Here is a 24,932-nt window from a genome sequence, read left to right as displayed (position 1 = left end):
TCAGTACAAAGAGTAACTATCGAGGAAGCAGCACCTACCTTCTCGGTGTTTCCTGGTGTCCAGGGGGCATCTCTCACCACAAATCCCTTTGATGCAGCCTTAGCTTCCCCATGAGCAGGTGGTTTCATGTAGACTTGCATTGCCTCATTGTCCACTACATCTGCCAGCTGCAACACCATACAAACAAGTGTGGTCCAAGTTAGAGATGTTTATCGCAACACAGTTCATGTATATTTCTCCCCCCCCCCCACTGCAAAAGGAGCAGTATTTTCTTGATATCACCCATATGTGGTGTATACATAAGAAGCAAGCCGATAAGTTTGGAAGGTCCACATACTGGCTTCTCTCATCACTTAAGTACTAAAAACTACATGGATTTAAGAACTCTGACACTCACATATTCCTCCTCCAGATTCAGGATATGATCAATGGCTTCCTCCACATTCTCAGGGAGTCCAGTCACAGTCACACAATTTGGATCAGCAGCTCCACTCTGGGGGAAGCGGATGTCCACCTGGAATGACAAAGATTTCAGATCAGCTAACAAGTTAAGAGAAAATAGGTCTTTGCTTGTCTCGTTTCCCTGCATGTCATACACCAAAAGACTAGAGAAAGCAGAGTGATGAAGACAATACAAGAATACTGAGAGGCCTGGCTGAATTTGTTTAGGTCCCCATATAATAGCAATGGGAGACTCTGTAGTCTTCAAGATGTTGTTGAACTACAACTCCCATCACGGACGATGGGAGTTGTAGGTCATCAAGACGGGCTGCAGGATAAAGTGGCACACAGGCTCCCTATCCCTGGCATATAAATCAAGTTGTAGTCATATTTCAGTTGTACAGATTTCGTTTTCTGTGCAGTGACTGAGTGGAAGCCCTGTCTTGTGCAATTCAGTTGAATCATCAACATTTTTTCTGACATGCTCTGAAAGGTGAAGACCATCTACAGTTACTCCTAAAAGCAAGGGTGCATGTTTATGCAGCCAGTAAGTTATTTTCTCACTACAGTCGTACATTGGAAGTCGAACGGAATCTGTTCCGAAGTCCATTCAACTTCCAAAACATTCGGAAACCAAAGCGCAGCTTCTGATTAGCTGCAGGAAACTCCTGCAGCCAATTGGAAGCAGTGGAAGCCCCGTCGGACGTTCGGCTTCCAAAAATAGTTCACAAACTGGAACACTCACGTCAAGGTTTGCGGTGTTTGGGAGCCAAAACGTCTGAGTACCAAGGCGTTGAACAACCAAGGTATGACTGTACTCATAATCTCACTGCACAACCAACCAAGTGCCAGGGTTCTTGAATGCATTCATTACACTTGGCAAAAATAAACCATCTCGGTTGCCACAGCTGACACCATCTGTCTATCAGATACCATGTGCCCTTTACATACCTTGAACTCATCCATGATCTTGCGGATGGCTTTCCCCCGAGCTCCGATAATGCGAGCGTGAACACGATGGTCCAGAGTGATGTCTTCAGATACCATCTGCTCCAATTCACCAACAATCTTCATGATGGCATCTCGGGCAGATTCAGTATTCTTCTCATAACCAGTGATGGTGATCTGATCCTGGGACTGAGGCGGAAGTTTGAAGAGTTAGTCCCAGGCCCCTAAAGACAGCAGCACATAGCACAGGCCTCTGTGGCAAGCAAGGGCCAATAGCCCGACAAGGCCGCCAAAGAGGCCGTGATGGAAATCGAGCAGATGGTGCTCGTTGGAGCTCTGCTCAAAGAAAAGCCCCCTCCATTCTGTGGATGTGGGTAAACAGCCTCCCCCACACCAGCCGCTCTCCCAGAGTTCCTCACCTGGGATTCATCATCCTTATCTGGAAATTGTATAGTGACATCATGCTCTGTGCGGATTTGAGTGATCACAGCCCCTTTCCTGCCAATGATTTTAGGGTGGTATCTGGGCTCCACAGCAACAGTCAGCTTAAAATTTCGCAAAGCCTAGAACGATCAAGAGGGATGTTTTTAAGGATCTGCACAGCTGCTGCCTCTAATTAGGTCAATTATTTGTATCTAACTTTGGTAAATGTCAGATTTAGCTACATAACAGGGGAGTCTTCATATGATAGTCAAAAATATGTGAACTTTAACTCACATCACCTAGAGCTGGTAAGGCCTTAATATCACGTCTTTGCTCATATGGTTTTACTTTTTAGAAAACTTATTTGAACATTGGACCTGAATCACAAAAAAACTTGCACTCTGCATTGCAAACACTGGTCTTCATAAGAAGTATTATCTTACAAGCCCACAGAGCATCCCTGCCTCCTGTTGTCTCTCCCATATTGGGAGAATACTTTTGCCTTAGCCTTACACTTAGCCTTACACTCTCTTCTAGGTGGCAGCGATGTGATATAAACCTCTTAGATTTAAATCTTATTACTCCTAATTCTCATGCTCCAAATTATTAAAGCCCTTGCTTCACTTTTCCTCCTTTGTTTTGCTTCATACCATCTCTTCATGCCCACACCAAGCTTTTCCTTGCAACCAGATTTCATGATTCAGAAATGTTGTTTCGGTACATGGTCTGGGACTTCAGTCTAAGCTGCAACTGCGAGTTCTGCCAATGGAGGCAGTGCTAAGACAACAACAGTGACCGGAACAGTGGCAGGAATACTCACTAACCCAGAACTACAGAGAGCCACACCCTTCACCCTCCAACATTAGGCATTAAAGCATTGTCTGCATTAACTCATCCTGCTTAAGGCTGCTGACAAGATCCCACAGTCTCTTCCCACAGCACCACTCTTAATTAAACGATTTATATTTTTTAATAAGGCAAGGCAGCTGGGAGAGACTGACAAATCACAATGGTTCCGGCACAACACATACCCGATCCTCTTGCTCAGCTTGCAGCTCCTTCACCCTCTCAAGAAGTCTGGCCTTGGCACGGTCCAGGTTAGCAGCAAGCCCACTGATAGAGATGATGTCAGACTGAAGCTCTGGGGCAGGGACTTGGATGTTCACCTGCAAAAAATCCAGGCAGCTATCAGGACTGGGCAGTTGTTGTATAGGAGCATCTTTGCAGCCACCCATAACCTTCACAATCAATATTTATTCAAAGAACTGGAATTCTCAATTACTTAAAATTGCAACCCCCCCCCCAAAAAAATACCACCACCCTTAATGTATCATTGCTGGGTTTATACAGGCTACTTTAGTTCTCTGTAGCACAAAAAAACCCACTACAATGAACAGGAAAGCTGTTACTGTACATCTCAGGTGCATGTGCAAGCACATGGAAGAAAAATTGTGCTTGACCTCTTCAGTGGTTTTAAGACTGTTTCAACATTAGGATAATCAGTAAGAGTGGTATTTGTATTTTGGCCTATCTGTTCTCCAAAGCCCAAAAACGGAAGGAGTCAACAGAGAGCCTGCTCACCTCAAACTCGTCCATCATTTTCCTGATTCCAACGCCCTTCTGACCAATGATGAAACGATGAAGGTCGTAAGGAACTTCTACTTCAATGGTAACTGGAACCAGTGCCTGAAGAGGAAAGGCTGAAATTACACCAGCTGCAGAACTTACAAGCAAAAGAATCACTTCGCTAACAAGCACTTGTCCAGAACCCACCAAGCAAACTCTCACCCCAGCAACACGTGAAGCTGTCAAACCAAAGCCGTAGAGTAAATTAATATTCAAGGTACTGAGTGTTGGTGCTGCATAACATGTCCCACAGCTAATCATCTCAAGAGGTCAATTATTTACCTTTCCCACTCAGGCCAACATCCTGCTTCTCCAGCGGAGATTTAATACAGTCAATTAAGCAGTCCCTGGAGCCATGTACAATTAAAAGATCCTTATGAGCAAAATATGGCTGGGCCATTTTACAGCACCTAGTAAGCAAAGTTGTATTTTTTCAGGGCATAACAGGCCTCCCCTCAGATAGCCAATAAATAGTCTTACCTGCAGGGCTTCTTTTGCTGCCTCACACTTCTCTCGACGACCAGAGATTATGATAGTATCACATTTCTTTGGGGAGCCAGGATCTGTTTCTTTGTTCTCCTTCCCTTCTCCACCCTCTTTGCCATTCTCCTGGGCTGGCAACTCTGCAGCAGGAGCTATGATCACAGAGGTGAGAAGAGTGACTACATTTTCAACAGGTTAGCCTGAAGTTGCTGGCTTGTTATCTCCAGGGCACCCAGAGGATTGTTCTCACTGTAAAATTCCTGCCTAGGCAGATCATAGAAAAGCCATGTCTGAGGTGCCACCTATCATTATCCTCTGTTAAAAATGCAAGAGCCAACTTCCACACCAAGTTTATTTGGTTTCTCAGTACTGATGTCTGGCTGGCTAACATCTTGGATGTAGCCTACTGCTCATAAATGAACTAGAAGAGTTTAGATTTGATATCCCGCTTTATCACTACCCGAAGGAGTCTCAAAGTGGCTAACATTCTCCTTTCCCTTCCTCCCCCACAACAAACACTCTGTGAGGTGAGTGGGGCTGAGAGACTTCAAAGAAGTGTGACTAGCCCAAGGTCACCGAGACGCAAACCTGGTTCACCAGATTATGAGTCTACCGCTCTTAACCACTACCGGTACACCACACTGGTTCTCAAAGAATTGCCCACCTAAATAGTCAGTTCTCAATGTGTGGTGGGATAGCCTTATTTGCAGAGGCACGGAATCATTAAGAGTTTGCCATGTTTTCCTTTCTACCTAGGTTTTAGGTAGACGATTAACCAACTCTGAAAGTGTGCTCCCCTTAAGACAAGTCTGTAGTAAATGGAGGCCACGTTTAGCCGACTCCCAAGGCAACACATCTGGGTTTAAGGAAATTGTGTTGCTTTAAAAAAAAAGCCTATGAAAAATAGCCATTTCCCTTTTCAAGCAGTTACGGATTTTCACAGCTCTGAAAGCATCTCAGAAGATATGAGGCACTTTTGTGTTGCTCTCCCCCCCCCCCCCGGGTGCCTGCTTTTACTGGCAGGCTTGTAAGATCTCGTACCCACGTTCTCCTCCCGGTCTGGGAATTTGATCTGAACACCATGGTCACGGGTGATCTGCTGGATCCTGGAACCTTTGGGGCCCATAATAGAGCGGTGATACTTCTGAAGAATGGTGCACTCTATTGTCACCTGGGCTTCCTAGGGGGAGGAGAAAAGAATTTATTCATATTTTTATCCCACTTTCCAGATAATGGTTAACTCACGTCAATTTTAAACTCTACTGGGTGAGATGATCCCTCACTTCCTGTGTGTGCTTCTTTTAGGGTATGACCTGACCCCACCAGAGCCAATCTCAGGGGGTGCAGCCCTATGGGCAAAACGACGTGTTTCTGCAGAGCTCCTGCTGATGAGGAGAATCCTGCCCAATATTTTCAGATGATATGTGTGGTATACCATTCTTATTACTGTGATTTTTATTAACTTCTCACAGTGTCCTTCTGGGGCGTGCTTTCCAATACTGCCAAATGTTCGTTTTAGAATGTCTCTGTTTTCCTTGACAATCTCATCTCTGTCCTTAGGACTGCGAAGTTCTATGGGTTTTTTGGTTATGTATTCAATCTGCCAGGACCATATTGCATACTGTACTGCATTTATGAATTGTTTGTTTGTTGATTATAATGTGTGCAATAATGGAAGAAAAAGTATGACTGCTAGGAAATACATGCCAGGGTTATATGAAATTAAATCACAAAGAACAGGTTCCTGCACGTCACGGTCAGACTGTTCCAGCAAACCCTTTCTTCACTTTGGCTGCAATTAGAAGGCTATAATTAGTAATTAAGAATTCCTACCGAAAGCTTAGAATCTAAAGAGGCTTGTTTCTCAGGTGTTATGAGAGTTTATGATACACCCAGGTTATATATAGAAAAAGAAAAAGTGACCATGCAGAAGAGAGGCTCCTCTAACATGGACACTCACCAAGTCATCAATGATCTTCAAGATGCGCTTCTTTGCCGCTTCCACACAATCCTTTGCTCCTTTAAGGGTGACCTTGTCACTCTGTGTGCCAGGGCGTGGAAAGCTGACCATCACACCCCCATACTCCTCTGCGATGGTCCGTAGCACCTGCCCTTTCCGGATGACAAAGTGCCGGTGATGCTTAGGGTCCACCGTCATGGAATCTTCAATCACATTGTCCTGAAACACACAAGGCATCGTCACACTGCCTGAATCAAATTCTCCAGGGCAATGATTCCCCCTGAAGTCCATATGTCAACATCAAAAGGTTATCCCTTCATATTGACAAACGAAAAGATCCTTTTCCTCACCAGGTTCTTGATGAGCACTTCCAGCTCCTTCTGGGCCTCTTTGACAGCTTCCTCTGTTCCCATGATAGTAATCAGCTCCTGATCTTTGTCCTCCGAGGTGGGGAAGATAATCCGGGCACCAGTATTATCACGCACCTTGCGAATGTTACCGCCTCCTTTGCCAATCAGGAACTTGTGGTACTCCGGTTTGGCACGCAAGTCCACTGTATAACTCTTTGTTTGCTAAACAGCAGGAATAAACAAAAATAAATGCATCAGGATTTGGGGGTATTTCTTTACATTCTTGTCGCCGTTTTTTACTGGAGAAAACTAATTATGACAGCCCTACTGAAAAATCTGTGGAGGTTAACAGCTTTGAGATCCAGACGCTCGGAATAAATCAGGTTAAAAGCCCTTTTCAAGGCATGAAAGGTAGGAGTTAAGCAATGTTCATACATAGAAGCAGAACTCTGTTGGCAGGTTTCAGAGTTGCACTATTACAAACGTTCCATCTGTCACGAGCATATTAGCTTGCACAGATGGTCTCTCTCTGCACGGTTCTGGGGTTTCTCATGACACCCCCAGAGCCAAATTCAGTTTGGGGGGGAAGCACCATTGCACAGGGTTTCTGCTGACCCGGTTTGTTAGGTGAATCCTGCCCTGTATACTTAAACAAACACACACTGCGGTCCAGCAAAAGTCAAATTATCTGTATAAATCATGCTAAATTGAATTATATAGCTACTTCGCTTGTCACAGGAAATATTCCAATGGCTCTATAAGCAATCCCTCTATGCATGCGCAGCGGGTGCTCACGTTAAAGAGGATCACGCCCTAAATATATGTACAATGAATACTTTTTCTAAAGTTAGAATGATAAAACATGGGAAGCTGTTTGACGTAGAGTTAGACTATTGACTACCTAGCTCCGTATCATTTACTGTGAGTGGCAGTGGCGCTCCAAGGTTTCAGAAACGAGTCTTTCCTTGCCCTATCTGGAGATGCCAGGAACTGACGCTGGAACCTTTTGCATGCAAAGAAAGTACTCTGCCCCATCGTTTCAGCACTCTCCCAACCACACCCTCAAAGGGTGGTACAGAGGACAGTAGGCTGGAATTGAACCAGAGAGACTTCTGTTCAAATCTCTTCTTAATCCCTGACACTCACTGTGACCTTGGACAAGACACTTTCTCTCAACTCTTAACCACTCCTGAGAGTTGCTACGAGGGCTACCTTCAACTGCACCAAAGAATGAACCGAGAGCTGCAAATGTAGTAAAAGACAAATGAAATGCTTAGTCTGCTGGAAACCAGGAAAGTATGCCAAAGAAAGTGCTTTGAGATTCTGCATTGGCTCTGAATTTGCCTCTAGTGGAGAGACCAGCCTCAGGGCAGCAGACAGATGGAATCAGACATTATAGCTAGACAGAGGAGCCCAACAACAGCTTGATGTTAAGTAACCTGACAGGGCCAAACGCCCTGCCATTAAATGCAGTGTAGGCAGATTCCACCTGTTCTGCAGATTTAGGACATGCTGTTTTCAAAGCAGCACCTAAGAACTTGCACGTAAAGGGTGTTTATTTAGTTATTAAACAGAGAGAGTCAGTTCTGAGTAGCTCAGGATGAAGCCTGGGCCTGTAAAGTTCCAGGAAGTTGCTCTGAAGGCTCCAGGAGAAGCCAAAATTCCAGACAAGCTGCATATTCTTTCGTACCCAGCTGAGTCTCCAACAGAAGCAGCTCAAGTTGCCCCCCTTTTCAAGTATAAATATAGTCAGCTGCAATTATTAAAGCAATGATCCCTTGCTCCAAACACCAGACAAAGGGAGCGAGGGAGAACTTTTCCATAGCACACTGATGTACAATAAATTCTCAATCACCTTTAGCAACCCTGTTGGATTAGCTATTAAAGGAAGGGAATAAATTTAGGGAGCAGCCATATTTTAGTGGCAGAGTAAATGTATTGCATGTCTGATCTTGGTGTCTATAGTTAAATTGCCTTTAGGTGGCATGTCCAGACAAGACCTATGCCTGAGACCCTGGACCACTAATTCTAGTTAGAAGAGACCATGAGTTCTCCAACTTTCTATCCCCAGGGATCACTTGAGAGAGCTGAAAATTTCTAAGGCCCACCAGTCACAAAACGACAGTATGGGGCACAGCCAGCTACAAAATGGTAGCAGAGTTTGGCACAATAGGCTACCAACTGCCAACTTTATTTTCTATTAGTAGTTAATCCCCACCCCACCCCCCAAAAATGTGTAAATTTTTGCCACAGTGATTTCCTTGTGACCACAAATTCGAAGCTTATCCATAGGAACTGTGCTGGCAGCACTTATTTTCCCACATCCACAGTTCCTACCTTCTCTTCTGCCAGTTGTAGGAGCTGTTTCTTGGCCTTTTCAACGTCCTGGGCAGGGCCCCTGATGGTGACTGTATCGCTGCCGGAGCCTTCTGTGGGGAAGTGGATGTGGACCCCACCGCATTCCTCCATGATGGAGCGGATGAAACGACCTTTGGCACCAATGAGCGAGTTGTGCAGCTTGGAAGGGATGGAGACCTCCACCTCTGCAATGTTAGCCTGGGGCAGCAGCAAGGGGGTAGGGAGAGGCACGGACAGAAGAGAAGAGGTATTTAGGCTTTCCCCCCTCTCTTCCCTCATGCAGAGAAATTGTAGGAAGGCACAGAGAACTCCCTCTCCCCAACTATGTGCTCAGGAAGTTCCACTCCCCCCCCCCATTATTTCTTATTCAAAACTAAGACTGACAGAGGGAATCTGGGACACGAGCCAAGAACCAGCTGGATGTGTCAGCAAATGACAGTCACTGACTGCATCAGGCAGCACTACCCCCACAGAAGCACGCCTATGTGCTTCAACACAGAGTTCTAGGGGAGTGTTCTCCTCACAGTAAAAGGGAATAGCTGTTATTCAGAGATACCTTCATATTAAACCTCAGATCAGGTGGATGTAAGCTGAAAAATCCTGCCCTTTCTTCTCTTTTTTACAGAGGTCCCCAATTCACTGCATATTAAATGCACACAGAACAACCTGTATGGGTTTCTCTTTCCTCAGCAGCGGTGGAAGGGAGGTGGAGAGAATAACAAGCGTCAATAGCACATCGCTTAAAAAGTACCTCTGCTGCTTTCAAACAAATACCTAAAGAGCTAGCCACAAAATCTGGCTGGCTGCTCAATTTCTGCATGCCAGCAATGAGAGGGCAGATGTTTCTATTTAATGTTAAAAGATTTCTGATCCAGTAGCAGGGGGGAAGCAGACAAGAGGACATCCTGAAAATGCCGGGATGTGAAAGCTACAGTCCTCCAAATGTCACTGGACTGCAACTTTAATCATCCCTCATCAACTTTGGTTATGCTGGTTGGGACCAATGGGACTTGTAGTCAAACAGCAGCATCAGAGGGCTATAGGTTCCCCATCCTTGTGCCAAAGCAAGGTGTTTCAGATATACTTTTGAGATCTTCAGCATGGAGGTGTTTCTGGCTCTATGTTCATTCTACATGTTTACTGTAGAATATGCACTATATAAATATATTTATTTTATGGTCAGTCAACAAGGGTTTCCATAGTATATAGTGCCCAGTGGTTTGTTGTTTTTTAATTGCAGCACACACTGCACTAGATGGGGAGGGGAATCCCTTGAGAAAAAGCTTCCACAGAATCTAAACTGCTATGATTCAAGGACTTAAGTGCAACTCTGAATCAGTAACTGACAGAAGACTCCCACAAAGCCGCCACCACAAAATCTCTCTTGCAAATAAACAGAGTGATAATTTCTCAGAACTGCTACCTCTTCAAACTGACTTCTGGAGTTTACTCCAGAATCCCTTTCCATTCACGGGTTATTGTAGTACAGGGGTCAGCAACCTTTTTCAGCCGTGGGCTGGTCCACCGTCTCTCAGACCATGTGGTGGGCCGGACTATATTTTTTTTGGGGGGGGGGGGGAATGAACGAATTCCTATGCCCCACAAATTACCCAGAGATGCATTTAAATAAAAGGACATATTCTAATCATGTAAAAACACGCTGATTCCCGAACCGTCCACGGGCCGAATTGAGAAGGCAATTGGGCCACATCCGGTCCACCGGCCTTAGGTTGTCTACCCCTGTTGTAGTACAAGCCCAAACATCTTCCCAGCATTGTGACCTTTTGATTATGTGGCTTTTATCAGGAAGAGTTGAGGGGCAGCCAAGATATTTTGATTTCTGGATGGCAGTTCACCTTGAATATTTGGGGAGTGATGTCCGATAAAGCCAAAAGGAAAACTAACACACATGCCCCCAAGAAAACCAAGATGTTGCCCAAGAAAGTTGTGGTTTCCCTAAGGAAACTGAATCAATCTGCATGCAACTTTTTTAAAGTTACTGAAATTGGTAATAGCTGTTATATGCTGATAGGGCTGTTTGTCTTACCAACTCTTTTTGGATGGAAAGAATCCGACTGCGAGCAGCTTCACAGTTGGCTCTTTTCCCTGTAATGATAATTGTCTCCGAATTGCTATTCTCTGCTGGGAGATCAATCTTGGTGCTGCATTCTTCACGGATCTACAGCAAGGACAAAAAAAAAACCCCAACAAAAAACAACAACACAATGTTAAAGGAACCGACATGGCTGCCTCCTGGGCCAAATATCTAACAGAAGGTGTCAGAAATACTGAGAAGTAATAAGCTACAAGGATAACAAGGAAGAATCAAGGAAGTCTCACCTTTTTGATATTTGCACCTCCTTTCCCAATGATGTTCTTGTGGAATTGTTTGAAGATGGGAACTGAAATGGAGTAGCTGTTTTCAACCTTACAAGAAAGGAAGCATGGATGAATGGAATAAAGAACAGACACAAAGTTGTATGAGCAAATGTGACTTTACCTATGTTTTACTCATTTCTCTGGTGATGTCTTCCTTTGCCCACGTGGTTTGAAATCAAGCCACAAAGGAAAAGTGGCAGAGGTTTGAAAGCATTGCCAATTCTCTGACTCACAGTGCCCTGTGTCTCGCAGGGAGCTGTGTCTTTTCCTGACTCACGCTCAATATCCTAAATTACACCAGTTGAAGCACAGGTAAGTGTGGCTTGCAGGAAATGGCCTCATGGGCCAAATTAATAACCCTGCTGGATCTCATTGAGGCTTATAGACCGCTGGTTCCCCATGCCTGATTTAGTAGAATGCTTAGCACTAACAGCCCCTGTATTTTCAAACCAAACCGAAAGCAGAGGCAGAGATGGTCACCTACCAGATCTGCCACCATCTTCTGCATGTACTTTGTGCATTTTTCCACCTCATTCTTGGGTCCTCTAAGTTGGACAATGTCACTCTTGTGTGAAGGATCTGGGAAGTTGATAATAACCTGCAAGAAATAGTTAATCCAAGATAATGTTAAACAGGTTGCTGAGTCCCAGGAGGTTATTTCCATACTGTGGAATTCAAGGCTCGCAGAGTTTTACTCTGTGCTCCAAGACACGGCCCTATACTAGTTATTGCTATATGACATCATCTTGCTATAGGTGAATTAGCACAATGTAATATGAGTGAGAAGTAGATAAAAAAGAAGGAACAGTAAAACAAAAACACACTCTGCTGCAATAGTTGGCTAACACCCACAGCCACCCCTTTTTTGTCTAAAACAGCACCTCCAAACATTATTTCTTAAGAGGCACACAGAAAGAAAGAAAGAAAGAAAGAAAGAAAGAAAGAAAGAAAGAAAGAAAGAACCTGCTTGTTTCAGAATCTGCTTTGGATAGGAGGCTGCTTTTCTTTGGACCACTTCAGGCAAGACCCAGTATGCTTTGAACCAAAGACAGAGCCTCACTTTGGTTTTCTGAATTATATTATTCATTTCATTTCTATACCGCTTTATATTTTTAAGAAATAAATCTCAAAGCGGTTTACAGCACATTAAAACATCAATTAAAACAATCCAGAATAAAACATTACTGAAGAAAGTCAAAGGTAAAGTTTTGGGTATCTCCTTCCCGCTATGTAAGTCGAAAGAGACAGTGTTGTCTTGACTTCCGTGAAAGCCTGTTTTACATTTATGAGGAGAGGGATGTGTCAGAAAAGCATGAAAGAGGGAGCCTCCTACGACCAGCTGAAACTATTTTGAGGGAGAAAAAAAGCCCAGAGGGAAATTCCAAAAAACAATTTAAAAGGTAGAACAGAAAGGGCTTAATAGAGGCAGATGATACCAAATGGGACAAGGAGGGAATACGAGAATACAGAAATGCAATGGGAGAACAGGGGGTTGTGGGAGATGGGGGACATGAGTGATAGGAGCAGAGCTTGAAGTTGCCCCCATGAAGGGGTGAAAAAAGGTAGGCAACTCTGCATCAATCCCCAAAATGGGACTTCCTAGCATCTGATAAGGGTTAGTTGAAAAATTATCTAGCATCAGTAAACATACTGACTTGGAGAATTTGCTTCCTCTATTTGCCTAACACTTTTGTGATAGCCTTACACAATTCATTGCAACGTGCTAAACTATTGTTTTATCTTTGTAACCAAATGCAAGTGGAAAGTAAACAGATCGGGTAGTATTTAAGGTTAAGATATAACAAAGTTTTACTCAGAGTAGATCCATTGAAATTAATGGAAATTAATGTTCATTAATTTCAATGAGTCTATTCCGAGTAAAACTTAAATGAATACCACCCCTTATTTGTTTACAAGGCAGCAGTAGCAACAACAACAGAGGGATTGCCTTGGATTCTAAACATCAGCTGTGGCTGATTAGCTGCAAGTAAAAAAGAATGCTCCAACCCCAATAATGATTTTTTTAGGCTGCATGCACAGGGCGTACCAAATAGGCAATGATTCTGCCAACCTGATGCCTTTTTAAATTTTAAATAAAGAAATGTTGGGGCCAAGTTAATGGTCTATGTGGACACTTGAGTTGCTGCAGAGTGTGAATAGGAAGCCACTAGGGGCCCCATTTAAGAGCACTATGCAACCTCCAATTGCATGGGGGTTCCATTCCTGGTCACCGCATGAATCAGCAGGACGTGTGCAAGAACGCCTTTGGGCACTGAAAATGGTGCGGGTGTCAGCTGTCACATACATGCTGATCACGTTCAAGTGGGGAAATGCCCGTAATCAAGTCAATATAAAAATACATTTTAATCTGTCTGTCTGCCACGTGTGAGTTTCAAAAGATTTTTGTTACCTCTGGAAATTTATCCCGGGTATCCCGAATCCGTTCACCCTTCTGCCCAATGATAGTTCTATGGAATTTCTGGTCAATGATCAGGTCCTTTGTGCGTTCATTTTCCTGGGGGGGGGGGAGAGAAAATGGGGTGGGAGTCTCCATGATTAAAAGTCTCCATGCTTGAAACACATGTTGTCTTTCATTCACACTTGCACAACAGGCAGATCTACCAACCAGTCAAGCTGCAAAGTTTGACAACCCACAAACGTCACCACAATGATGCACCACCCAGGTAGAGAGATAAAACAGAATCGCTTCCCTGGTGTGTGGGAAAGTTTGGCAGGAAGCCTCGCTAGTAGTTAACACTTCTCGCCTGGACACAGTCCAGTTCTCCATGGCTCACCATACGCGATGCAAGTTCCAGCAGCTCTCTCTTGGCCTCTTGAACTCCCTGAGGGTCTCCTTCAATTCTGATGAGGTTGCTCTTCTCATTGTCTGGAGGGATTCGCACAGACACTTTGTACTGATCCTTAATCCTGTTGACTGCGAATCAAAAAGATTCTGCTAAGAACCCTCGTCCACTGCATATGCTCTGCAATCAAGGCTTCAGAGTTTCAGAACAAGAGGCTTTCTCCTTTAAGGATTACTTGCGCTGTAGGAGACACTGACCTATTCACAGAGGACAAACTAGTAGAGGGGGAAGCGGGATTTCAATGCTTAGTCAACATGATGTTTTAAGAAAGAGATGCGTATCTTCCCATTGGAAACTGTGTTCAATAGAATAATTAGGAATTGAGTGGGATGATGCATGCAGAGGTTATTTCCCCAAGATTCTCCCCAATCCACATTTTCTGTTATCTATTCTAACTAGAAACAAATTAAGAAAGTTTCTCAAGAAGGACCTCCCATTTTTGCAGACAGCACATTATTAGTTCTTCAGAGTACACCTCAGTCCTAGAGACCCGGAAGTACAGCTAGAGACCCACAGAGATGAGATTGTAGGTTATCTCTAACAGGGACAACAGCAATGCATATTACACACACACAGGGAACACTGAACAAGCATTTAACTCACTGTTGGCTCCACTCTTTCCAATGAGATGTCTATGGAATTTATGGTCAATATTGATTTCAGTGTAATCCATCCGGTTAATCTGCAAAGAGCACGCCATAGTTAGCCAGAATCAGGAGCAAGCACATACTCCTTCAGCCGAGGAACAAAGAACAGAAACAGGACAGCAACATCAGCCATGACACAATAGATAACTAGCCACTATTAGATCCAGATGTTCAGTTGAGGAAAGCAGCTCAAGCCCGAGCAAATACACACAGCTTGGGGAAACTCAGCAGTTTCACCATCACTTGACCCAGATTATGTTTCTAACACAGCTCTTTGTTCCCTTTATGGCCATTCCATTGAAAAAAATCAACAGCCTCCTTTTGTCTCTAGAATTGCAGTCCTAAGCAAACATACCAGATGTCAACTCCACTGAACTCGGTGCACTTGCTTTGCTACGGAATGTAAGTTGTATATTTAATCTAAGTAGGAGGACACAATATGAGACTTGATAGTTTTGAGTGATGGCTTGCATCTGCACCTTCCATTTTGATAAGATGGCCACACAAAATCAGAAACGATGCTTAACTCACCAGATCCTTGACCATGTTCTCGATTTGTTCTTGAGCCATATTGACATCTTCAGTGGGTCCCTCCAGAGTGATTCTATCTTCTCCTTCAGTGAATTCTATGTGAACCTTCCAGTAAGGGAGAAAATTCAGCATCAGCATGAAGCTACTGAAGAGGGATCCATGTAATGGCAGGGGAATGAATGTGGCAATGTGGCTTTTGCCTGCAAGTGGAGATGCTTCAAGAAACCCCTTGAACTTGTGTTTTCTAAAGATGGGAAGGAGGGGTAGGATCTAGGGAACTACTTCATGGTTAAAAACATGTGCTGAAGCGTTGTTCTAGCCAACTGAAGCTTTGGGTGAGAGACAGTTGCCTAGTAGAACAAAGCTTTCTTTGAGGTGGCACTTCATTGGTGGAATTCCCTCCCCAGCCTCATTCAACAAGCATCTACTTGACTAAACCTTAGGCATGAGCAGATAGCATCACACACTAACAGCTGGTCAGAGCCATTATAGCCAAACATTGGAAAGACCTAGTAGGTGCCAATCTTTTATTGTGGTATAATGAAGTGTGGGATATAGCCTTTTTAGAAAAGCTTACATACAAATTAAGAGTTGGAAGAGGCCAAAGCAATTTTTTTGTGTGTGATATGGGATGTATGGCTTTATTTCGTATGTCCATGATGATTCACGCAGCTTAAATCTGCACATATTAAAATAATATGGTTGGTTCAGTAAAATATACTTGACTAAACTGTGCTCCACTTTTTCCACTATGTATATCAATATTTAATTTCAATGTATTTTGCTCTACTTGTCTTTTTAGAAACTGTATAGAATGACCTTCATCAGTACACTTCAGTTTTTCTGTATTTTATAACTTTTTGGGTTTTTTATATTCTTATTCTATATAATTTTCAAATATGCTCTTTAGTGAATATTCAGAATGTTCAGAACACTGTAGTTTTCCATCAAATATTTAATTAATAAGTTATTTACAGAAAACAACTTAGGCATTAGTTGAAAATTATATGCAAACTTTGGGCAGCACTAATTTTTTTCACTGGCTGTGTTTAGCTGATATTTGGCCCTATTTGTGGTGAAATTGGTGTTTTTTAACTGATAAGATAAAATAAAACACAGAAACACAACCACCACAAATTCAAGTATCTCTGAAAAGCTAATCCTATCTAAAATGGGAGATGGTGACAAGTGGAATCTGCTTTCTCATTTTCTGTCTTGCTGCCAATTTAATTTCGCCCAATTTCACAAGAGTAGAAGTTATTTGGAATCTCTGGCCTCATGTTTCAGAACTCCCCGAAAGTGTGGTTAAAAAGCCACAAGGACTTTCAAGGTTTCAATTTCTCTATTCCTTCTAGGGAGATCAAGATGAGACTCTTTGTAGACTTTGTCCTTCAGACTACAAGTCTGCCTCACAGCTATGAGATATATGTGCATGTACACCTTTTGAGACATTGCACTCTACAATTCCTCAATTCCAACGCCAATTATGCGAGAATTCACTTTTGAGGTGCTCATACCTTTGGCATTTGCTGGGTGATTTTGGCCAGGTTTTGCCCTTTCTTGCCAATGATGAAACGGTGAAGCCAAGAGGGGGCGGAGACAGAGGAGACTGTGAAACTGTTGGCCTAAAAAAGGACAGTGTTGTTATGAAGAAATTTAAAATTCAATTAGCAATATGCATTAACTCAAACCACTCAGACGCTGGATCACTCTAGTTCCCATCGCAATCCAGTATCCTTAGCTGGAGGATCTTGTCAGGTACCAGGCAAGAAGTTGCAGCATTCAGCAAAACGCAACAGCCTAATAATATTAATGTATTATAACAGCTTTCTATTAGCATTTTTATACAGCATTTGTGAAAGCTTATTATCACATAATGATTGCCCAAGGCCCAACCATGGCCCTCACCCGAATGCCATGAGGCCCACACTGCACCTGAATTCAAAGCCCGCCCACCCCTGCACTGCCCAGCAAATTAGCCCTAGGAATAGCTGAGCAGTGCTCCAATCGGAGCTCTCCTCAGTTGTCCCCAACACTAAACAACTGAGTAGCAGGGGGTAAGCACATGACAGAACCTTCCCATCCCTGCATGGAGAAAAGGTGAAGGCTGTCTGTCTCTTTGTTTATGTGTCTGGTGTAGAAGTGTGGAACCTGTGTCCAGTTAATGCCCACTGCCACCACCTGCTTCCCCCCCATCCACTGCCCCCCCATTTCATGCAGCAAAAAAATGTTGTCCCCATTGTTGATTGTAACTGAACACACTATATGCATGCATTCTGAGCCATGGTGCATTCCAGCAATTTAGCAATCCTAACAAACGTACTGACTACCAGAAAGGCCTAGCTGCGTGGCAACCTGGTTACCTTGGCATAGACTTCAGTCAGTGCCTGCCCAAGCTTTTCAGGTTCACCACGCAGTATCACAGTCTCTGAGCTGCTGTCTGTGGGTGGTATCTCGACCGAGACTCCAGTTTTCTCCAAGATCTCCTGCAGGGAGTTCCCTTTGGGACCGATGACATACTTATGCTGGGACTTCTTCACCTCCACAGCAATGGTGGTAGTCTTCTTCTTCTGTAGGGAGAAAGGAGCTAGGACATCAGTAATAAGGACTAGGGAAAAAGAAAGGGGGTGCATTGGGGAAGTCAACAGGAAATCTCTAGGATTAGAAATGGGGCAGACAAGAAAAGGAAACTTGTCTGTGTGTGCTCTAAAAGGAAGGGCTGGATTTTCCAACCAACCAACCATGAAATATGCTAAGTCCACAAGCCATATTCTCTCTCTTTTTATATAAGAAAGACAAAGGCAGAAAGACTACATTTGGGAGCAGTTCAGTCTGCCATAAAGGCTTCCTGTGGTTTTGGTTCAGCTACGACTTTAGCTAATCAAGATTATGTAGCCTTATATAATCAAGCCATCAGTGGATCTGTGTTTGTGCATAAGTTCCAGTGAGCAAGTCTCATGACTCTGTAGGTAGTGTGCTCTCCTGGCGAGCATCTGTTGCAAGCTTCCAAGATGCTAGGAGAATGAGAACACTATATGCCTGTCCCAATTCACATTTGTGGAGGTGAAGGGAAGACTAGACAGGAAAGAGCACCCCACAAACCAGAGGGGAAAGACAGCTCAGGGCTGGTCTGTGCAATGTGGCATTGCTCAGAGACCCATGAAGAACCTTACCTTCTCCTCGTAGATCTTCTTAACACAAGCAACTGCTTGGGCCAGCTGCTCCTTGTCTCCAATGAAGACTATCTCCGTTCTGTTGACGCTGGGAGGTGGGATGTTTATGCGTGTCCCTGTCTCCTGCATGATCTCACCGACCAGCTTGTTGAAAGGGCCAGCAATGAAAGGATGATATACCTTCTCCACCTCAAGCCTTTCAACTGCACGCTTATCCTGGGAAATAAAGCAATATGTGCACGTTTTATTGTTTTTCCTAATATTGCAAGGAAAGAAGTGTTCCAAGCAGATGTTACCAAAGGATGTAAAACCTACAGAAATTTCACTGAAATTCCTATACTCCTTAGTGTGAAACTCTTGAGACTGATGTCCACATGCCTCCAGCTTTTCCTGAAATATTCCTCTCTTCCCCAAAAGTGACACCTTGGATAACCTGACTGGGCTGCAGACATGTGGCTTGTTAAAAACAGAGCCTGTATCAGCAAGGTTATTAGAAGTGCTGTGGAGTGTGGGATAAAAGAAGGACATTGAAGGCAGAGGGAATTCAAAACAAGAATCCAGAAGAACAAGGAAAAGAGTGGGGTGGGGGAAGACTATTCTATGATACAGTTCACCAAGATTGCTGCATCAGTGCTTATTCTTAACAGTCCACGTAATCCCCAAATATATGGGGAATGGAATAGGGGACTTGGTTTGGTTTCGGACAGTCTGTGGAAAGCATTGCATATGCAGTGGTTGAAAGTGCAGATGCAAGGCATCTGGAAAGGCAACTGAAATAACCAAAAAGCCTAGGAGGTAAAGGATGATCTCCCTATTCCAGAGAACCCAACTCAAGAGCAACCTGTTTCCCCAGAAACCCTCCAATTGTCTAACCAGCCTCATGCCTTAGGGCTGCTCTACATAGCATGACTGTTGTGGGAAACATGGGTGTGTTATATGTGCATTTCCTGGAGTTGTCATAAAAAGGTGGTGCCACCTAGAGTTTAACCCACAACTATTTGGGTGCAGGTCGCTTCTCAGCATGATTGGACCTGCACATTCCATATACATGGCAGGTAGTACAGAACAGTATATACAGACTTGGGCTGCAACCTGAATCCCATCCACCCTTAAGGCTTTGGGGAGCCACCATTGCACCTACTGCCTGTGGGGTTGGAGGCAAGATACTCAGGCAGTCTTGCTCAGGTCTCACAGCTGATCTGGCCTACCATCAGTGCTTATATGGCCCTTTGCAGATAGCATCCCCATCAGTTGAAAGCCTCAGAACAAGGTGCTCCAAGGGCAGGGAGGGTGTGGGACTGAGCCACATAAGGATCCCTGGTTGGTCTCACAGGCATCACCAGACAGCACCTGTCCCAATCCAGACCTGATCACTGTGCTGGTGAAAGAGGCATTTGGATTGCTCTGCCAAATCCTACATAGCTTCGTATACAAAACATTTTGGTGCTCGGTTTACCCAGAAGTCCAAATGATGTTAATGGAGCTTATTTTTTAGATGTGCACGTTTAGGGCCATAGATTTTAACCGCCTGGAAGAGCAGAACAGCAGTACCTGTAATGTCTTGTTTGCTCAATATAGTTGCTTATAAAACTAACCAATTTGGGAGGTGCTGTTCTGGTTATTGTAAATGCTCTGCAGAGGCCAAGATTAAGTCAGCTTGTCTTAAAAGTACTCCCCTCAGAAAAGGCGTAATGACAGCAATGTTCCTCAGAAGCAGTAAAGGTGGAAATGCTGCTTACCTGCTCAGCAGAGATCAGCAGGATCTCATGCCGCGCCTTCTCAATCCCTTCCTTGGTGCCGGTGATCTTGATCTGGTTGCTGGGGTCATCCGGGCGGGGGATCTGGATCTTAGTGGCAGTTTTGAGCTCAAGGTCCTGCAGCTTCTCTCCATTTTTGCCAATGACAAAGCGATGATGCTCCTTGGGAATAGGCACCGTTGCTGAAGCCTGTAACAGACATCAAGATGCGGGATGAAGCTGCAGGCCAGTTCCATGACACGGATGTGTCTCTATCACCTTAAGGCAGGGATGAGAAAACCCTTGGCCTAATTTCATGCAGAAGTGAGGGGAGAGGAGGAGAAGGAAGTTGAAATGGATGGTGCAATGGAAGGAGGAGGAATAAACCCTCGGCAACTGATTGATAGAGACTTCTGTGAAGAGCTATGTGTGAGGGAGTGCGTCTGCCTACCACTAGCACCCGACAACTTATCCCCATGAGAAAATGTCTGTTGACACACACATGCAAAAAGCTGTCCATTCCAGCCCTAAAGGTTGGGTTGACCAATCCAACAGAGCTGCTTTGCCCTGAATGCCATAATGGAAGACAGAATTTCAGCAGTGCAATTTCTCCCACCATATGCAGGAGGAGGTGGCAGCGGCGGGGGACTGTGCATATCCAAGTTCACCACTGTATACAACTATCAGAGATAGGAGGTGTTTATCCACCAGAATCAAGTGATAAAAGAGATTTGCATGAATTGTACTACTTGAGGTTTCAGGTAGAAAAGCTCTCTGTCTACTGGCATCAGGCAGGCACCTTTGCTGAGCTCTTTTCAGTGCCTGCTTAAATCATTTTTTGTTTAGGCAAGCCTATCCAGACACATAGATGCTGAAAGATTATAATATTTTACTTATTAATTATTGATCATTCCAATATTTCTGGTAAACCACTTAGAGGTACCGGTATCTACATTTGTTTTTTTAAAAAAATATGTTTGACTGTTCCTCCAAATTAAGAAAAATAAAAGCCCCTGCCAAGTTCTCTCAGGCACACATTCTGTCCACTCAGCTTTATTAAGACTCAACCTAGCCTTCTCCCTCCCTAACATAGCATTTCATTCAGTAAAGTTATGTGGGTAGGCGAGTGGCGGTGGAAGGAAGCATTCAGCCGTGCAGACTCCCATGTTCAGTTAAATTTCTCAATCTTCATTGGAACAAAAGACTCCCAGCTTCAGTGTGAATTGGAAACACTTCAGAACAAGCTCAACCACTCAAACTAGCCTGATTGTATGATCTCTAGACTCTAATGTTATAACACAGATTAAGCATAATTATGTTGAACATACCCCTCAAGCTATTTCGTATGTCCTTTCTGAACCTATTAAATTTTAGATAGAACGGGATATTAATATTTCCCTTGGTGGAGGGCATAATGGCCAAATAAGAGTTTTCCATTGCCAGAGGGGCTTATGGGATAAATCAGGACGCTGTAAAGCCCTGACCAAGTCCCACTCGAAAACTTAGTCATGCTGTCACAAATACAGAGAGTTAGTTCAAGGTTCTCATTTATCCAAAGAAAGAAGTTCTCAACTGCAAGCTAAATTGGTGGTTGGCAGACAGGTTACAGAAGAGTTGAGAATATATGTACTTGCCCATGCACCCACTTTCTCTTTCCTGGCGATGGAGACAGAGGCCCATTATTTTCATAGCAGGATTTCAGACCAGGCAAGCAAAAAATGGGTCACTTAATGTCACTGTCATATCAAGTGAGTGGCCATGCCAACCTGTCAAAACTTGGCCCACAGTGCGTATGGAGATAAGGGTCTGGCCCCAGCCAGCCAGTTCTAGCTCCCTACCAGTTTTAGCCAGTTACCAATTCACAAGACAATCCATCGTCTTATCCTATAACTGCTATGTTTACTCATCTACCTTTGAAGAGGGACTTCCACACACCTACCAAAACCTTTTGACAGATGTCTTCAAGATCACCCCAGCTACATATTTACCAACATCCCACTTTTTTCTAAACACAATCCATTCTAAACTCCCATCTAGTCCAAGCCTCTGCCTTGGTATTTAATTAGCCAACAGCTTAGGGTCAATGTGTATTAGCCACCTTAAGGGATGAAACACCCACCACAAAATGATGTAGGGGACTCAGTCCACTTTCTCTCTCTTGCCGAGGAAGTAAGAGGATTGGATGCTGCTCTGCCCATCACGCATGCCTTGCCTCTCTTAAGATAGCTGTAGCATCTCTCCTCTAATGTTGCCAAGTGCTTTGCCGTAGAAAGCAGAGGGGAAGAGATCCCAATTTCAATGTATTTCCCCCCTCCTCAGGGAGCACTGAGCTTTTGGAAGAATTTTTTTTTGGGGGGGAGTACACAGTACTACTGTTCACCATAAAAATCGATCCCATCGTACCTCGTTAACACCTGAAAATAGTCACCCATGAATGCATCATGTATAACCACCACCAGCTTCTGGCTTCTGGAGAGATTACTTGCCTAAGATTGGCTGCTAGAAAAGTATGTGGGGAGGCCATGGTTACAGTAATTAAACTGTAATTAGCTGTTGAAGCTCAGTTGAAAACACATGGCATCACTCCAGTGGCCTTCCATGCACTTAAGATGCAGTGCAAAGGTGAGCTGGCACACTAAAATCTATGCTTGGTTTTATGAGCACCCACACCTTGAGGAAGGTCACACAGTGGGAAGAGGAGAGAGCCAAGTCACTCACCTGTGTCTGAAGCTGAGCTACGATCTTCTTTCGAGCCTTCATCACCGCTTCTAGCTTGCCAGAGACCATGATTGAGAGTCCCTGATCCTTTGCGAGAGACAGCTCCAGGTGAGCTCCCGTCTTCTGCATGATGTCCAAGCAGATTTTGGCCTGCTCCCCTTCCCCAAACTGGTTCATGTCCTTGTATTTCCTCTCTTCCAGCGGCACATGGAACACCTGCTCAGGTAAAAGGAAGTTTTGTTCAGCTTAGAACAATGGTAAATTTACTCCCCCTTTGCAGATGAGCAGAGACACTTCTGCTGCAACAAGACACTTAAGCACTCAACTGATAAATACATACTGGGCACAACCCTCCATGATGTGATTAAGCGATCCCTTAAATTTCAACACAAAAAGATACTTAACTTTTAGAGTGGAGGCTACTTTCGGAGGTCAGCTACCCTGACCACCCCTTTAATTTAGCACAGGATTAATGTAGCATTCATGGCTCTGATGTCACTAACTGAGTAAGGTCAATATCTGGGAATGCCTCAGACTACACCGACAGAAATTCTCCAAAAACTGATTGGTCAAGCAAATGCCGTCCTGCTTCAAATAGTCTTTAAACTAGCTCTGGTCACTTAGTTATCTTAATTGCAACACTTTCTCCCCTGCAACAACATGCTGGAAGGTTACTGAAAAGCATTTGTCTTCAAAGCTTACAGTAGAAAACCAAGTGTTGGGTAAAAGAGGAGGGAAATCTTCTTTTGTACTGACCTGAGTGATGACAGAAGCCTTGATTGGTCGGATTTTGCTCCAAGCACCAGCAGGTTCCTGGGCTGGTTCCAAACATGCTGCTTTCTCAGGGAGAGGAGGGAAGGCATCTTTGTAAGTTGGAGGGTCATTTTCTTCTTCAGCATTTAAAGCTGCAACTAGAGTTGAGCAAGGAAAGAAACAATGAAGGGTTTCATACACAAATAGTGCTCACCCTGCTGATTTCCAAACATGCTCGAGTTCAGCAGCAGAAAATAAAGGCCACAACTTTTAAAATAAATGATTGAAACCACCAAACAAAATCAAGCAGCTTTCTCTTTGGTAACCGCCAGTGGTTGTTTCTGCCTATCAAGCGATTGGGAAACCTTTATCTTTTGTGGAAATCAGAGTTAATCTTGACATTTAACACACATGCCCTGGACCTTCACCACCCTTTTTCTTATTGCAGCCAATGGAATTATGGGATGCAGGTTTGGCATGAAGAACAAGTGGATGATCAGTTCAGTCACCTCTAGTGTCAGAATAACCCAGCCTGAGAGTTAACAACTTGCTGAATTGGCAAATTATTTTCTTATTGAGAAAGGGAGGACCAGCAACTAACTGATCTTCCTCGGCTTCTTTTGTTAATGTTTTACTTGGGAGGTAGGACATATTTTGCTTGCAGGCTGAACCGTTGATGCTGCTTGACTTAAAGGAGCCCATGGCCATCTATAAAATTCATTTCAGCAATTTTCACATGGCTTCATGCATCGACTTGGGAGTCCCTTGACAAACTAAACTGACCTGGTACCCGATCACGCTTATTAAACCCCATTCATTATTCAATTTACACCTGACTATTACTTACACTGCCTTGTGACAAAATAGTAAGATACTATTCTCTTGATAAGAGCAGCTAACAGGATTGTATGGAAGAATGATTAAACACAGTAAAGTTAAGCAGTGTTGGCTGCTGCCCATATACTGTAACTTGCTCAACACAGCGCTATGAGGGACAGAGAAGAACAAATATTTAATCGTTTTGGTGGTTGTGATAAGGCTTCCAATATGGAAAAATAGGATTAAGAAAGTCCAAAAGATCGTTTAGCTTACCCCCTTCTCCTGATTAACCTAGCATTAACCCATGTGATGAAGTGTATATAAATACACCACATGGAGAGAGGGTGCACATTAAGGAACAGCTTGACAGAATGAAAAGAACTAGGAGAGAGAACCTGCAGATCAGACATCTCATATTCTGAATCTCTCTTACCCTTGTATTTTGTTGTTAGCCCTTTGCCACACGAGTATCAAACTTACTGTCTGATTCAAGCAACAAAGACTCCAGGAAAGCTGGCTTGCACTCCCTCCCACAACAGGGGTGGGGAACCTTCTTCAGCCTGAGAACTGCATTCTACTTGGCCTACCCTATGGTGGCTTGGCCAGCCCTCCATCACCATGATCTACTCCTTCCCCTGCCCACCCCGATTCACATGATGTACTCCTTCCCCTGCCCACCCCCCTAATATTCTTACGAGGGTCCCTTATCCAGTCTTCAGAGAG

At 43.9% G+C, this 24,932-nt stretch overlaps 1 protein-coding gene across 4 annotated transcripts in view; it reads right to left on the bottom strand.

Annotated features, from left to right (window-relative positions):
• The window catches only part of HDLBP (high density lipoprotein binding protein), a 53,219-nt gene that overhangs the window by 3,133 nt on the left and 25,154 nt on the right, over positions 1-24,932 (bottom strand). For all 4 annotated transcript variants that reach the window (XM_033150189.1, XM_033150191.1, XM_033150190.1 and 1 more), the window contains exons 4-27: positions 23,394-23,548; positions 22,638-22,853; positions 19,923-20,129; positions 18,184-18,399; positions 17,374-17,580; positions 16,528-16,635; positions 15,011-15,115; positions 14,436-14,514; positions 13,764-13,903; positions 13,379-13,483; positions 11,453-11,566; positions 10,930-11,016; positions 10,637-10,768; positions 8,569-8,787; positions 6,232-6,453; positions 5,882-6,100; positions 4,963-5,101; positions 3,919-4,073; positions 3,394-3,498; positions 2,844-2,978; positions 1,809-1,952; positions 1,393-1,578; positions 398-514; positions 39-167 (exon numbers count right to left, since the gene is read on the bottom strand). In XM_033150189.1, the coding sequence (XP_033006080.1) occupies positions 39-167; positions 398-514; positions 1,393-1,578; positions 1,809-1,952; positions 2,844-2,978; positions 3,394-3,498; positions 3,919-4,073; positions 4,963-5,101; positions 5,882-6,100; positions 6,232-6,453; positions 8,569-8,787; positions 10,637-10,768; positions 10,930-11,016; positions 11,453-11,566; positions 13,379-13,483; positions 13,764-13,903; positions 14,436-14,514; positions 15,011-15,115; positions 16,528-16,635; positions 17,374-17,580; positions 18,184-18,399; positions 19,923-20,129; positions 22,638-22,853; positions 23,394-23,548 (3,641 nt within the window). The remainder of the gene's footprint in view (positions 1-38; positions 168-397; positions 515-1,392; positions 1,579-1,808; positions 1,953-2,843; positions 2,979-3,393; positions 3,499-3,918; positions 4,074-4,962; positions 5,102-5,881; positions 6,101-6,231; positions 6,454-8,568; positions 8,788-10,636; positions 10,769-10,929; positions 11,017-11,452; positions 11,567-13,378; positions 13,484-13,763; positions 13,904-14,435; positions 14,515-15,010; positions 15,116-16,527; positions 16,636-17,373; positions 17,581-18,183; positions 18,400-19,922; positions 20,130-22,637; positions 22,854-23,393; positions 23,549-24,932) is intronic.

Source organism: Lacerta agilis, chromosome 5 (genome assembly GCF_009819535.1).
Source record: "Lacerta agilis isolate rLacAgi1 chromosome 5, rLacAgi1.pri, whole genome shotgun sequence".
Lineage (NCBI taxonomy): Eukaryota > Metazoa > Chordata > Lepidosauria > Squamata > Lacertidae > Lacerta > Lacerta agilis.
This window is presented reverse-complemented; position numbering and strand designations above follow the sequence as displayed.